Genomic DNA, 15,481 nt, shown 5'->3' on the forward strand with positions numbered 1-15,481 from the left:
TGAAGGGTATTTTGTTGCGAGTGATGGCTTCTCCTTCCAGAGGGACATGAGAGTCAGAGGGTCAGGGGCTGGCCACTAAAGCCTTTGTCAGCCCCGGCGTTTCTGCTCCGGTCCCCGGGGAGATTCAAAGGAGCAGGTCTCTCTCTTCTTAATCTCCTCTATTACCCAGCAACCCCTCTGTCCTCTCCGATCTTCTGCTCTCTTTCCTGTTTCTCTCCCTTGGCCTGATTAATAATGAATGAAGCAGATCATCTATCGATCCCATCCTCATTGTGTTAGCACAGCAGAAGATATCAAACCTGTCAGAGGATCTTAAAATAGCTCCGTGATTGTGATGGTAGTGGGAGAGGTTGTTGAGTAAAAAGTAGGGGCTTGTTTTTCAATGTGGGAAAACAGGAGTTAAAAACAGAGGTGGAATAAGTATTCAGATGATGTAGAAATACCACAGTGAAGAAATACTCTGTTACAAGTAGTGTTGTGCTAGTTACTGAAAACCAGTAACTAGTTACCATTACTAGTTACTTCATGTCAAAAGTAACTCAGTTACTGAAAAGTAACGTTTTCGTTACTTGAAAAAATGGCTCCCATTAATGCCCTTATAGCCTTCCTTTCAGTACTGTTATTGCATTGGAGAATAATACAATCTGTTGATCAACTTGACATGCATTATATGCAATCTGGATTGCATCGATATTAGCTGGCTTTCCATTTTTGTATATTCTTTCTCCAGGTAGTTGGAAAAAGTGTTCCGTCCCATATGCCGTGTGCCGCCCGGACATGCTATCATGCTAACTAGCTCCCTGAAAGCGGGTGACTCCACTGTAGCAATAGCCTGCATGTGTTCTACAACATACCGTGCAATGGCTTTATCGACTTTTCCCTGGCTAGCAGTCCCTTGGTTAAAATCCAGCCGCTGTTGCTTAGGTGGAGGTGGAGTGGCGTCGGCTGAGTCTCTGTGGTCTTTGCTACTAGCTTCGTCCCAGCATGTTGTTTTTGCAGATGTTTTAAGAGATTTAAATTACTGGTTTGGGCAGTAGATAGGATCTTTGACCCGCCAGGACACAACTTACATTTAACAGAAACGTTCTTTTCTTTGTGCTCGACAAAAGTGAAATAGTGAGAATATCTCCAGGTGGAGAAACTAGACTTGAGCTCCGCCGCCGCCATGATAGTCTTGTTAGTAAACAACACAAACACGCCCACAGCCCGTCTCCGCATGTGACACAGGAAGTATCAAAGTACATTTACTCAAGTACTGTACTTAAGTACAGTTCTCATCTCTGTTCGCCTGGCTGTTGACTATATAAAAAAAACTAACGGAGTAACGCACCATGTAGTAACGGTAACTGAGTTACTGAATTTAAAAAGTAATGCGTTAGAGTACTAGTTACTGCCAAAAATAATGGCGTTACAGTAACGCGTTACTTGTAACGCGTTAGTCCCAACACTGGTTACAAGTAGGCCTATATGTCCTGTATTCAAAATGAATCTTAACTAAAAGTACAGAAGTAAAGGCATCATATATTTTTTATTTGAATTGATGCATCAATTTGTTTGTCGCAGCTGATAAATGTAAAGCTAATTGAATTACTTTATAGTAGGGATGCTCCGATCGATCGGTCACCGATCAAGATCGGCCGATACTCACTCTCTACCGATCGATCGGTGCTCTCTATAAAGGCCGATCGCGAGAGCCGATCGCATGACGTAAAATACATGACACTTTTCTCTGTGCGCGGCAAAACAAGTTCGCCAAAATGGCTTCACCGGTCTGGCAGTATTTTAAGGTGTCCGAAAAAGACAATAAAATAGCCGTATGAACGTGTGTGTGAAGCAGAAATCTTGTAGCTCCGCCCGCTGTGACGGACCGGTGAGCGGAGCGAAACACACAAGAGTTAGACCTAACACACTTAGCTATTTTATCTACCTCTGGAACAAGCTAAACTAGTTATTAATATATGTATTCTTCACTGTCGGGTCAGTCATTACTGGATCAGAGAGCTGTATGAGATACTGACAGGCTGTCAGGGGAGAGAGAGGGTGAGAGAGAGAGAGGGAGACAGGAAAAGAGAGCGCTTCTGCTCATTTCTCCCGTGTTATTATCCAAAGTTAATGTAAATTTGAATAATGTACTTCATTTGAATGTAATAATTAAGTTGATTGTTGTTTGTGGAAGCTCCAGTGAATGAGCCCCATTAACTGAGTTTTAAACATCACTTTAAATGGAAGATTTAAAGTGATGTTTAAATCTTCCATTTAGGCCCCGCCCACTTGATCGGAATCGGCCGATACTGATTCCGGCGATCGGCCCCAAAATTGGCGATCGGAGCATCCCTACTTTATAGACTACTTGGCTTATTACTCAAGGTATAACCAAATACTTATGTATGTGTTAATTGTTTCATCATTAATGCAAAGTAACCAATGTGGTCAGATAAATGTAGTGCACAAAAAATACAATATTTCCCTCTTCAAATTCAAAGGTGTTATTGTCATATGCACAAAGCTACAGTGTAGAAATGCCAATGAAATTCTTCTGACCTGAGCTCCTCCAACAATGCAACATGTATAATAAAGTACAAAAATACAAAATAGTGCAAAAAGTCTATATACATGTCAATTAATGTCTTAATTGTGGCAAAATAGAAATATTAAGTGTCAGGAAATGGAAAAACTCAAGTAAAGTACCTGAAAATTGTATTTCAGTACTTAAGTTAACGACTTAGTTACTGTTCACCACTAGTTAAAAGTGTATAAAGTGTGTTGGAGCAGCAGGACAGTAGTGGACTGAGAAAGGGCATAAAGTCCTGAGTTCTCTGCATCTAAAGTTCCGCCTCCCTGTGAAGGAGAAAGGTGATGATCTGTGATAAGTGTGAAACTGAAGGTCTCTTATACCTTCCCAATCTACCTTTGGCTCTTCCCGAGTCTCTGAGAAATTCTCCACTCAGCCATTTCTGCCCTGCTGCTCTCACTAAATCAATCCCACAGATTGGCTATGCTCTCTGACAGGGGAGACCCTGACGGAGGCTAAGAGAGATGTATATCTGTCGCTATTGGTTAATATCACCAGTCAACATTATGCAGGGTTCAGTAGTCCTTATGTTGAAGACAGAGAAGGAGGGGGAAGTGCTGCTGGAACATGATCATTTACTGGCTTAACTGCTGGAATTCATCCAACTTCTGCTCATTTGATTGTGTAATGTCTATTCAGATCTAGCCAGTCTCGGACAATTGACAGTATATTGGAGGGATAATTCTCTTTTGGCGGAATGAAAACGGATTAGTCTTTCAACTGTTTCTGCATACTCATTACCAAGACTCTGAAAAACCAGCTCAAGTGGGTTTTTTTATATTTTTGGTTTGTAACCAATTAAAATAGTCTGTTTTCTTAGTTGATATGACCTCAAATCCTCTATGAGTTGGAGCAGTTCCACCAAACTGAAGACCACGCATTGTAACCCTATAGCAACTACTGTAAATAATGAATTTCCTGCTTAACAATTGGTTGAATGACCCATTCATTTATGGAATTATAGGCAACAACTTTGAAAATGTAAAGATCATTTAACAACTGTCTATAATTTTAGAAAATCATGTTATTGTAAATCCCCTCTTTTACTGTAAATTGTTTTTGCTTTTATATGTATTTATTTAATTATAATTGTTTTGGGTCCTCGGATTTGTAATATCAGTAATTGTATCTGTTTAAATGAACTATATACGTTTCATTACTATTTGTATTACAAGTGGTATCTATTGTTCCCATAAATGTGGATATAATGTATAGTGCAGAAACACGGATCCAAATATAAATCCTTGTGGAGGATTGTGTTCATAAACACCATCCTACAAATATTCTAAAGACTGATCCCATTACCTAGAAACTTGTTTATTATATTATACTGTAGGCGTGTGGAGTTTATTTTCTGAACTAAGGATGCCTCTGATGCAGTTAGATGTCAGAATAATTCATTTATTTGTACACAATGTAATGTATGTGTATAGACAGAAAATCTGTATTTGATTTGTGTCGGTGTCAGTGTTTTATTCCTTTTCATCTTTGCTCTTCCCTTTTGGGAATGTGTTTTGTTTACATGAGATGTTAGTATTCCTACCAATGGCATCCTTTTCTTCCCAAAGGACAAGGATGTTCAAAGAAACACAAGTCCAGATTGAATTCTACTCATCCTTTCCCTCAGGAAACAGTCACCAATTAGTGCTTTTTTCTACTTATATCCACGGTCGTTGTTCTTTCAAGTGTGTTCTTACGTGAACTAAAGGTTATGTTCAAAGATAGGGTTGGGGAGAGTTGTATAGATAATTAATATATCAAATCTAATTGTAATGATGTCATCGGTATTGGCAGGAGGTTGGTCAAAACAAAGATAGACATTGCAAAAATTAATAAGAAATGGGCCTAATCCTGACAAATAATACATAATATATTGCAAAATATGATGAAATGTTTAATATGCCAATAATATTGTTATTAGAGAAGTATTGCATCGTATTCTATCGTAAAATATCGTATTGTGTGGCTTATTTCAAAGATTGCACCAATGTTGTTCTTATGGCGTTTGCCCTTTATTTTTCTTCCCTTTCTTTATTTGCTAATATAAATCCACCTCTCTCCCTTTTCCATGTATCTTTTCAGGAGCACTTCACTCCTGAGTGCAAGTTCAAGGAGAGTGTGTTCGAGAACTACTACGTCACATACTCCTCCATGCTCTATCGCCAAACCCAGTCTGGCCGCTCCTGGTATATCGGTATCAACCGCGACGGACAGGTCATGAAGGGCAACCGGGTGAAGAAGAACAAAGGAGCTGCACACTTCCTGCCAAAAGTTATAGAGGGTTTGTGTCCTTTGTGTCACTTCAGCACAATTCAAACCAGTTCCTCACTTATTAATCACCTCCTTTATTATTAACCGACAGATTCTATCTTTGTCTCACAGTTGCGATGTATAAGGAGCCATCGCTACACCAGCTTGCCCCTGAACCGGTGAGTCCTCCGCGGAAGACAGTGAAGACGTCAGATTTGCCGTCCCTGAAGAATGGACGGAAAGAAGCTCCCAAGGCTGATGCTTCATAGCACAGGAGACTGAGGGTGGGACAAAGGGCAGCAGTGACACTGGGAATACAGCCGCCCATTATGCACTGAGGGTGGCTGGGGTAATGGCCCCCAAGGGCCACCTTATTCCAGAAGTGAGCTACGAGATTCAGAAAGATAACAGGTCAGCGGTCCATCAGCAGCCGAGAACACCTGAGAGAGGAGTCCCCCCCTCACCTGTCACCGCAGAAAGGAAGCCAAGGGCCTGAGCCAGAACTACTACCACCTCCCCCTCCCACTGTTTGTCTCTTTCTCCACCCCAGTGACTTCCTAATGCACAGTCTCCTTCATTTCTCTGTCATGCTCGGGCTTCTTTGTCCCACTGACAATTCCATCTTTTCTCACATGCCAACCCTACTGTTCGGTCTATTGTAGTATATTCACCACTCATGCATTCCCAGCGCTGACTTGGCACCATAATCCTCACCCATGGGCCCCCTCTTGAGCCCTAAAGTTGGTGACAGTGCGGTTCAGCCTGGCTTTCCACCCACCAGCTGCCTACCAGCTAAGCTAATCACCAAGGTCAACTAAAGCTCAAAGTGAGATGAAACAGCTCACAGAGGAGATATATCTGCAGGGATCCTAGGTCGGGTCAGGTCGACCGAGCAACATGAGGGTGTGAGAAAGTACAGAGAAAAAAACAGCTACATTTAAATAAGAGTTTATGACATTAAAACTGATAACATTTTTCTTGTTTTTGAAAACTTAAAGCAATCCTGTGATTAAAAAAAATGAATGAATGACAGCCCAAACACAAATAATGACTTGGATAGGAGCTGAAAGACGATAGCAATTAAATGTAAGATAATATATATATAAATATATATATATATATATATATAAAAGCAATGCCAACAAAAAAGACACTGCTTGCATCAGGGTCATATTAAAAATAAAAATAATAACAGTCACAGTTCTTCCTGGGAAGATGAGCCATATAATAGAGCATACATAACTAGAGTTTTCCAGACTCTTAAACAAATGAGCAATATTTGTACCAACAATCCAGAAGATACATCTCAGTGATGAAAAAAGAGCGAGTGTGTGAATGAGTGAGATGTGAACACTTATTATTGCACTAGCTTGTTTGAGGCTAAAATGTAACAACTGGGTCATGTTTTAAATCCATGGAAGACCTGAACTCAGTCACCTGGAAAAAAGCAGCCGTAGTGTGTACTTCACTCGGCATCTGCTGTCAGCATAAAGCCAGGTTTGAAGCCGAACATCAAAGCCAGAGGAGCCTCAGAGCTGGAGCACTTGTTATTCTGAGGACGTCTGGCAACTTATCCACTCACTAGCTTTATCAAATCACCTTGGAAGAATCGCCCTCGAAAATGTAGTGAATGTCTTGGTGTGATTGTGTTTTAACCCCCCGTGTGTGGACGTCTTCTACACCATGGATGCACTGTGTGTAAATGAGCGCCAGTACAGAGGATGTAGTTAGAGATACTGTGGGTAACCTTAACCATGTCCTTCAGACGTGGCACAGCATTGTGTCTTTGATTTGTCTGGTCTTTGAATAGGTGACACTTACGGTAATATCCAGCTTGCCTGCCATTATCACTTACATTTGAGAGTTAAATAAAAAAGAATAAAAATAGCAGGAAAGTGGGATCTTTGGTCACCCCAATAGCGAACCCACAAAAGGCACCTCATTCATTTAAGATTTCAACAAGGTGCAATCAACTAGTGTTTTGTTTTTCTCTTTCATTTATATAGAATATTTTAAAATATACGATGAGCTGATTCGATCAGTCAGGGTGTTGGTTGTAGTTGGAATTGTTGCCTGCTCTGGCATGCAGTTCTCATATACAGTTTCTAGCTATACCTACGGAAGTAACGTTACTTAAGTCAGAAGTTGTGACAAATAAGCCAATGTTTGGTTTTCAAAAAACTGCGCAAGTGCTGTTACCTATTTGTCACGTTACTTCCATACTAACGTAACGCCAAGTCTATGGTTATTGTGACCTAATTCCCAATCTTTTCCCCAACCTAACCAATACCTTTGTTGCCCAAACATAACCGGAGTGTTTTCTGTGAAGACCAATGTTTATTTTGAAGACTGTATGCATGTGATGAGCAAATTTGGACATATGTCGTGGGAGATTCTTTGAAGAATACACATGTAATCAGAAATAACCTTTCGTAAAATAACATATGAACCAGTGTATGAGGATAGGATGGCTCTGGTAACTGACATCACAATGATTAGTCAAAGTCAATCATCCTGGATACTACCAACAAACATAGACAAGAATACGTTGCAAGAGAAACGCTGGGAGATGTGGAAGGCAAGAAAAGAAAAAAAGCTCATTATATGGTCGCTAACAATCACAGATAATCTCTAGGAGGTTCAAAGCATCGGGATGGGTTCTAATTTGAATGGTAACGAAATGAGAAGAGCGGGTACAGAATGTGAAACGGAAGCTTTCCGAATGTGCTGCATTGAGGGCTACAGCAAGTCTGAAATAGTGTGTTGAATTGTAAAGAGGTCAATGCACGGAGGCAGTTATTTAGAAAGATTAGCAGGTGTATTCTTGAGGAATGTTGATAAGGAATTTCTGCAGTAAAGTGAGCAAGGTTCTTGGCAGGGTTTGGTGCGGCATGTGGATATGATAATGAATGTAAAACAAAGAGGCACGTAAGGCACTGTGCGCTATTTATGAGAGGGGGTCTATGGAGGAAATTAGTTGGAGAGCTTTGCATTTTTTTCAGTCAGTTTGTCATTTTCTAGGCTTTTCAAGGGGGAATATGGTTTAGTACAAGTTTGGATATTTTGTCCTTGTAGCAGATGTTGTATTATAGACCTACACATCTGTATTGTTGACAGCATCTCCGGTGAATTTGGTCCAGCATAGAATGGCTTCCAACTGTGCATTACTAACTAACTGTTTGATATCAAAGTGTGTGCACAGCAGGTAGCATACTATGCTATATAGGCTTATAGTTTTCCATTTTTCATCTGGGAGCTTCTTCATGCCAGTTTACATTTACAAGTTGGGGATAAGTTGGTTCTATAAAAGGAAAGTATTAGCAGTGACAGCAAGGGAATTTGGCATGGCAAAATGAGACATATTGGCCATTATTTTTCTCTTAGCCTATACAAAATGCCTGCAAATCACTCTTATTATCAATTCATCCACTGGAAATGTTCTTGATTAATTGTTTTGTCTATGAAATGCACCAAATTAAAGTTGTCCAACTAAGAGTACAAAGCACATGAATATACAGTTTTAAAGAAAAAGTAGAAAATAATGACATTCCTAAGTCTCTACTTCACAGTTAAGCAGAAAGAAAGTAAGTTAACGTACAGGCTTAACATGATTTAAATGTCACTTTATATTGTGTAAAACATTAGAGACTCTCTTAATCCTCCATAGATTTCCTTTCTTACCAAATGCAACCAGTCCTTACAATCGTAATAGCAAAGGATGCCAGAGTAAGTTGTCCGACGGTGATACTGCAGGTAGACAGACAGGAACAGAATGTTAACAAGTCCGATGTTGAATGTTAAGTGAAGAACGAAGAAGAATGTAAGACAGGAAGGACTAAAGAGAGACCAGTAGGTTTTTACAATGAATGTGAAGTTAAGGATGTCGCAAAGTTCAGAGACAAGTAAGTGCAATGTAGAAAGTAGGATTTTGGGAGCAACACTAGTTCTGCAAGATCTGCTCTTGAACGTTAAAGTCATGGTAGAAAATGGTCATGTTGATGGAAAGCTAGCAATAGAGAAGCAAAGTGATATGAGTTATTGTACTGTATGTTGATGAAAGTCGGAATGTGTTATGTGAATATATTTATCTTCAAAATCCAACAGAGGTGGTAAAACAGAAAAATAAAAATACAGATATAGCCTAGTTTGTGTGCCCACGCATGAGAGATTTAAAGTCCTAATCCCTTTCCTACACACCTCTTTTTAACCACAGCCTACAGTATCTGCGGCCCATTAACTTTCTTTTCAACACTGTGTTGCCTGTGTAGGTGTATACTTACAGTGTGTTTATAAAGTCTGTGTGTCTATGTGTGTGTGTGCATCTGGGAATAAGTGTCAAATGAGACAAGACGGAGAGGCAAGGAGAAAAAGAAAGGGCATGAGATTCAAACAATGATCGATAGACTCAATAAACCACAGCCACCCTGCGATGGGTTTGAAAAAATGTCCCCAAGGTCTTCCAGATACAGCTAAATCCATTAGTTCATAATGAACTCAGAGGGCTGTTTGATTACTGCCTGTAAACTCGACAAAGAAGCCCGTTGGACGACAACAGAAATGTTTTTTACACTAGGCCTGACAAACTGTTTCCTGAGCATCAGCAGACACTCACTATCCTTTGAGACACACATCTGCTAAAGGCAGTACCGGTATATATTGACATAAATACAAAAATGATGTCCCTAAACTTCCAAAAGGCAATGGAGAACTGGAGGAACATTGAAGCATTTAAATGTTGACACACTGTCTTTGGATGTTCTGAATAGAATACAACAAACAAGGAGCCCCACTTATTTATAACATGTAGTTGGAATAAAGGCAATAATTGATATTAAACTGCAGCCAATCTTTAGCAATGCAGTAGAGATTAAATATTTGTATTATACCGTACAACAACTACCAACATCCAGGAAAACATTCCGTCCATAATCCTAGGTGACATTTGATTTGAACAGTATTATAAACCCCAAACAAGGGATTTGAAATCACATTAAATGCAGTATAATAACGTTTTACGGGAGCATAAAATCATGTGTACAACATTCAGGATTTTTAAATGTTCTCTTTAACAAAAGAGGGGAAAAAAGAAATGTTAAATTAAATTGATATGGTCCTTCGGTAATTACCCAAACAATCCTCAGAAAAATCGAATTTATAAAACAGGCAGTGCAATTAACTGAAGCTCATCACTGTCCAAGTTCACTCCAATGTTATATTTGCATATGGTATGATTACAGTTATTTGCAGTTGGTACATCTGTTCTATCCAATATGCAGACTGAAGTGTGTCCGATGCAGTTTGTCAATCTTTAGGGGAAATCTGTGTACAAATGGCTCCCTCTAATGGAGGCAGTTGGATGTAAAGATAACACTGGTATTGAGGGGCACAAAGAAACACTGCTGGTTTGTAGGCCAAATTTCAAAACATCAAAGCAATTACAATTTATGAAGAGGCTCCGTTTTTAATATCATGCTTTAATGTGTAAACACACGCATAATGGATTCCTAATGTGGTTATGATGCCTTGTTAGGCTTATGTGCAAACTTCCAAATACAGCTCCTTACACTTTATAGACTCTTCTATTGAATCTTTTATTTTATATCAAAATGTCAAAGGTATCGAGGATATTGATGGCACCAAAAGTATTTGATACTAATGAATTTAATACAGTAAATAAGTAACAATACATTTGTTTAAAAAGAAAACCCCAAGTAACCATGGATGTCATTTGGACATCATTTGTAGCGACTGAGTTCCCATCAAAAATAAAGATAAATCGGTTGTTAAATTAAAGTACAAAATAGAAGTATGTCATATTGCTAACCGTTCAAGTTAAATATTGAAAGAATGAAAAATGGACCAAGTTGATGCTTGGATTTGAAAATTGTTATTAAATAAATATTAAAAGTAATTAAAAAAAATTGAAATGATAGAGTATTGATCCTGCTGCAGCATAATATTAATCTTTTTTAAGGAATGCTAAAAATGTGAAGGATGTCAAATATTCCCATTGATCTCTATACAATTTGAAGCAGGCATCCAGACAACGAAACATGTCGGGGAGACCTAAATGTATGGTTGCTGCCAGTTTACATGTATCTTATTTCAATAATACAAATAGTGTATATCTGATATGTCAAGTATTTTATTTTCACAAAAAAATAATCAATGTTAATGATTTGTTTTATTGTCTTTCAGTTTTACCTTGTCATGTTTTTAACTCCTCAAAAAAAGGAGGGATTGTTGTTGCTGTCCAAATGTTCCTCCTCTATTTGGTGTGTTTTTGTGTTTGGTCGGCATTGTTGTATCCACACTGCTGTGACCCCCGAGTGGACTTAACCCAAACTGAATCCCAACTGTGCGACTGTGGGCTTTACGTTAAAAATGCAATGTGTACACAGAAGGTTAAGCCAACACGTGTCCTGTCACACACAGCCGCAATGACCTTGGTGGGCTCGGAGTAACGGTCACGCAAGTCTTCCAGGAAGTTCCCACAACCTCCCTCTCTCTACTGTTAAGGACTCTTGGTTTAACTCCAATCTTCTTGTCTTCCGGAGAAAAAAAAATGACAATGAATAAAAATATCTATATAAAAAGAACAACAAAAAAAAGCCATAAATAAAAAATGGGCCACAGAGAGAAGGTCTGAATCCTCAGGCAGCTCCCGAGTGTCACCAGGGATAAAGACACACGTTGGACTCCTTACAGTAAGAGCCAAAGCGAGCAGCAGGAATATACTGGCTTTTTTTTTACCATTTCAAGACGCAGACAACAGGAATGAAGACCAGCAATATGCAATGAGAACTACCAGCCTGCACTCAAGGAAGGGAAACAATGTCCACAGGCTACAACAAACTACAATCAGGATTTGCGAGCTCCAAAGGTGTTCAGTGGTCTGCAATAATAACTGCTAATTGTCTAGACTGACATGGGAATCGTTTTTTGCAAAGCATGCATTCTTCACTGTTCTTCTGCTCCTTAGGGATGACTCCCTCTCAGTATCTACAGACACAAGCCCATTCACCCTCTCTTCATGTTTGCCATCAGACCTGTGTACATTTCTACAATAACTCCTACATGAATTGAAAGGAGATGTCTTACCATGGAATATTATTCAATAAAATAACATATATTTGTATGATTGTAAGCAGTTCCCTTTGATGTTTTTGTCTTCTTTTCCTTACAGTCCCTCTCAAATGCTGCTTTAATCTACACTTTGATCAATGCGCTGTTGGCAGTCTGCATATTTGCACTCTATTGAGATATGCATGCTTTTATAAATGAATAGTCAAGACCACTTGTTCCCAAACTGATCCCCAGCAGAAGTCAGCAAAGCTTTACACAGGTTAGTCTTCTGGGTAATATTAGTGTAAGGCAACCTTTGGAAAATATATACAGTTTGTCCATATCATAATCTCAGCATTTAAGAGTTTCTCTCAAGAAAGCTAAATACAAACGTTTTTTAAGTTTGGATTATTATTTAAGATATAAACACGAAAAGGGAACAGTAGGGGTCTTACACAAGCTACTATACACAGATCATGTGTCTGCTAACAGCCTATTTCTGTATTGCAAAAAAGTACTGAGTTAAAACAATCAAAACTGAATAGAAGAATGCCTCGTGGAGAATAAAACCACATACTCAGGAGCGCGGGAAGGGGGGTGCTGAGGGCGCTGCAGCAGCCCCTAGCGGCAGGCAGGCGGAGCTCCTCTGCCTTCACTTTTTTTTTTTTAAATATATCTTTTATTATTACATTGTGCCTGAGATATATTTTATATTATATATTATTATTCAAATGATCATTTTAAACTATATAATAAATTATTTAGCTTCAGGGAAGAAAAACAAAAAAGATGTGGGAAAAAAGTATTTTGTTAGTTTTTAGTCGGCTCCTTTAAACGTGACGCACAACACAAGAGACAAGTAACTGGCATGGCGCAAAAACGTATCTCGGAATTCTTTCTCACTAAAAACGCTAAATCTGCTAAAAATATTGAAATAGAAGAAACAGGGGCAGGGGCCAGCATGTGCACACATACAGTATGGCGCAATTCCACCGCAGGCCACGCTCGACTTAGTACGGTTTTGTTAGGCCTTGTTAGGTCCGGCTCACTTTAATGCTGCGCTTTGAAGTAACGTGTTATAGCAGAAAGTTTAATACAGCGTATTTCTGGTATATTCATTTTATTATGTCACCTGATATATAAGAAGTGTGTTTTTATATATTCATGTGTATACTGAATTACTTTGTATTAAATAGTAGCAGTCTGTATAACATGAAGCTGGAAATATGAGAAGTGAAACCTTTGTATTTGGAGTAGTGGAGATGAGATATCCTTATTTGGACAACAGCTCAAACCTCTGGAATGCTGCATGGTAGAATGGGTGTGCGTTACTATTTCAGAAGCATGGCTGTAGGACTGCTTAAGAGCAGAGGTAATGTTTTCCTCGTTATTATTGATATTAAAGTAACTTACATGTATTACTTGTATTAGTCAACTATAAACAACTATATCTTAGACATATCTTTAAAATGCCACGGGTGTGTGGAGCTGTGTGTATTGAACTGATGGGGAGGGGGCCGGAGAGAGGGAAATCTATGCAGAAAATGTGTGTGTGTGTCCAAACTGCAAGAATGTGTGACAACGAACACCAGATGTGTTTGTTTTGCCACAAACGTAAGAGACTCTTGTTTCCGGGTCATCTCGGCTGGCTTGCGCCGATTCGCTACGACAGGCTATCGTTTTTATATCTCCCAATAGATGGGCCCTATGGGAGGAGCATCCGACACAACTCCTCCCCGTTGTTCTTACATGTATCCTGTTGTGTGCTTTGTCCGGTCTCTTTTCCTCTTGCCGTCAAGATAGTAGCTACCACTTTTAGGTATTAAAATGTGTATGCTTTTGTTTGTGTATTTCAGAAGTTAGGTCGCCGCCGCAGACCATGTGTTTGGATGCTCGACCGAGCTACCGAGTGGTGGGGTGTGATTGTTCCATCTTTCACGCACACTCAGTGGGTGGAGAACTTCAGGATGTCTGAGGAAACCTACCTCTACCTGTGCAACAATCTGCGGCCAGCGATGGAGAGACAGGACACAGCATTCCGCGAGTGTATACCTCTAAAGAAGAGGGTGGCCATCGCACTGTGGAAGCTTGGGACCGGCTCAGAGTACAGAAGCATTGGACATCTTTTCGGAGTGAGCAACACAACTGTGTGCCGGTGTGTGCAAGACTTCTGTGCTGCTGCAGAGACGTTGTTAGTACCGGAACTAATTTGTTCACCAGACCAGGAGAAGTTTGCAGAAATGGCCGACTACACTGAGAACAGGTGGGGGCTCCCACAGTGTGTAGGTGCTATTGATGGATCACACATACCCATCTTGGCACCACAGGAATACCACTGCGACTATTTCAACCGTAAAGGCTGGCACTCCATCATCCTTCAAGAAGTTGTAGATGGAAAGGGACATTTCTGGAATGTGTTTGCAGGAATGCCTGGGAGCTTGCATGACGCTCGGGTTTTGAGGCTGTCCTCATTGTGGGAGTTGGCCAGTCGTGGCAACTACTTTCCACCTTGCACCAGGAACATTGGTGGGGTGAATGCTGGCCATTACATCCTGGGAGACAATGCCTATTCCTTGCAAGACTGGCTCATAAAAACATTCCCTGACAATGGATGGCTGACCGCAGAACATGTGATCTACAACAAGAAAATTTGCAGAGCACGGGTAGTGGTCGAAAACGCTTTTGGTAGACTGAAGGGAAGGTGGCGTTGCCTCATGAAAAGAAATGACTGATGTGAAACTTGTCAAATCTATGGCGGTGACATGCTGTGCTCTGCATAACCTCTGCGAGAGTCATGGAGAGGCCTATGATGATGAATGGGATGCACCAGCAGTAGCAGAGCCTGGGGTAGCAGTGGCACAAGGTGCAGAGGAGGAGGCCACTGAAATACGAGAGGGTTTGATGCGCTACCTGAATAGCTAAATATTCATTGTATACAGGAAACTTGAATGTTTTGGTTCATAACATCATGGTTCAGTAAGTTGATATACATTTCTTGTGTTTGTAATTATAAACACGAAATTGAAAGATTGTGGGCCATTAAGGCTAGTGACATTTTGTTTTGTTTTTATTGTTTTTATTATTACTACATTGTATTGAACATAAATAAATCTTTTTTTTCTCTTTCACATACATGTGTTTGTCAAATGATTTAAATAAAAAAATGTTATCAGAATTGACTATTTAGTAAATATTTGAATTTCAAACACTAGTAAGTACTGCCCCATAATAAGAACATTTGAGAAAATATCCTATCTAGAAAATCTCTCTAATATCAAAAGTAAACTATAAACATAAATACAAATGATCTCTTGTCCTCCTTCTCTTTCTGTTTTTTTTCTAAATACCCCCTTCCAGTTTATTTATAAAAGGAAATCTTTGACTTTAAGTAATGATTTGTGTCAGTTACCAAATAATGTTTTAGAGGAGGACCTCAAGCTAGCAAACTCAATTTCTTGCTTTAAATCTCTTCTTAAAATTAACTTTTATCTTATGGGCTTTTTCCTAACTGATGGTGTTTCTTATTGCTTTATAAATTCATGTATAATGTTTATATCTTCAGTTCTAGATCTTAATTGGTCTATTTTTACAATT

At 39.4% G+C, this 15,481-nt stretch overlaps 2 protein-coding genes across 4 annotated transcripts in view; both read left to right on the forward strand.

The window, feature by feature from the left end:
• Nucleotides 1-11,974, forward strand: part of fgf11b (fibroblast growth factor 11b) — a 65,014-nt gene extending 53,040 nt beyond the window's left edge. For 2 of the 3 annotated variants that reach the window (XM_034226740.1, XM_034226741.1), the window contains exons 4-5: nt 4,655-4,853; nt 4,955-11,974. In XM_034226740.1, the coding sequence (XP_034082631.1) occupies nt 4,655-4,853; nt 4,955-5,091 (336 nt within the window). In that variant the 3' untranslated portion in view covers nt 5,092-11,974. Of the gene's footprint in view, nt 1-4,654; nt 4,854-4,934 lie in introns of all 3 variants that reach the window. The other variant, XM_034226742.1, reaches the window with a different exon arrangement.
• A 1,802-nt stretch (nt 11,975-13,776) lies between these two features.
• Nucleotides 13,777-14,619, forward strand: LOC117552906 (protein ANTAGONIST OF LIKE HETEROCHROMATIN PROTEIN 1-like). Its single transcript, XM_034226588.1, has one exon. The coding sequence runs from the start codon at nt 13,777-13,779 to the stop codon at nt 14,617-14,619; it is 843 nt and encodes a 280-aa protein (XP_034082479.1).
• Nucleotides 14,620-15,481: the final 862 nt, after the last annotated feature.

This window comes from Gymnodraco acuticeps, unplaced genomic scaffold, assembly GCF_902827175.1.
Source record: "Gymnodraco acuticeps unplaced genomic scaffold, fGymAcu1.1, whole genome shotgun sequence".
Classification (NCBI taxonomy): domain Eukaryota; kingdom Metazoa; phylum Chordata; class Actinopteri; order Perciformes; family Bathydraconidae; genus Gymnodraco; species Gymnodraco acuticeps.

Excerpts from the sequence above, each read along its gene's own strand:
- LOC117552906 (XM_034226588.1), top strand. The coding sequence starts at position 13,777 with ATGCTCGACCGAGCTACCGAGTGGTGGGGTGTGATTGTTCCATCTTTC.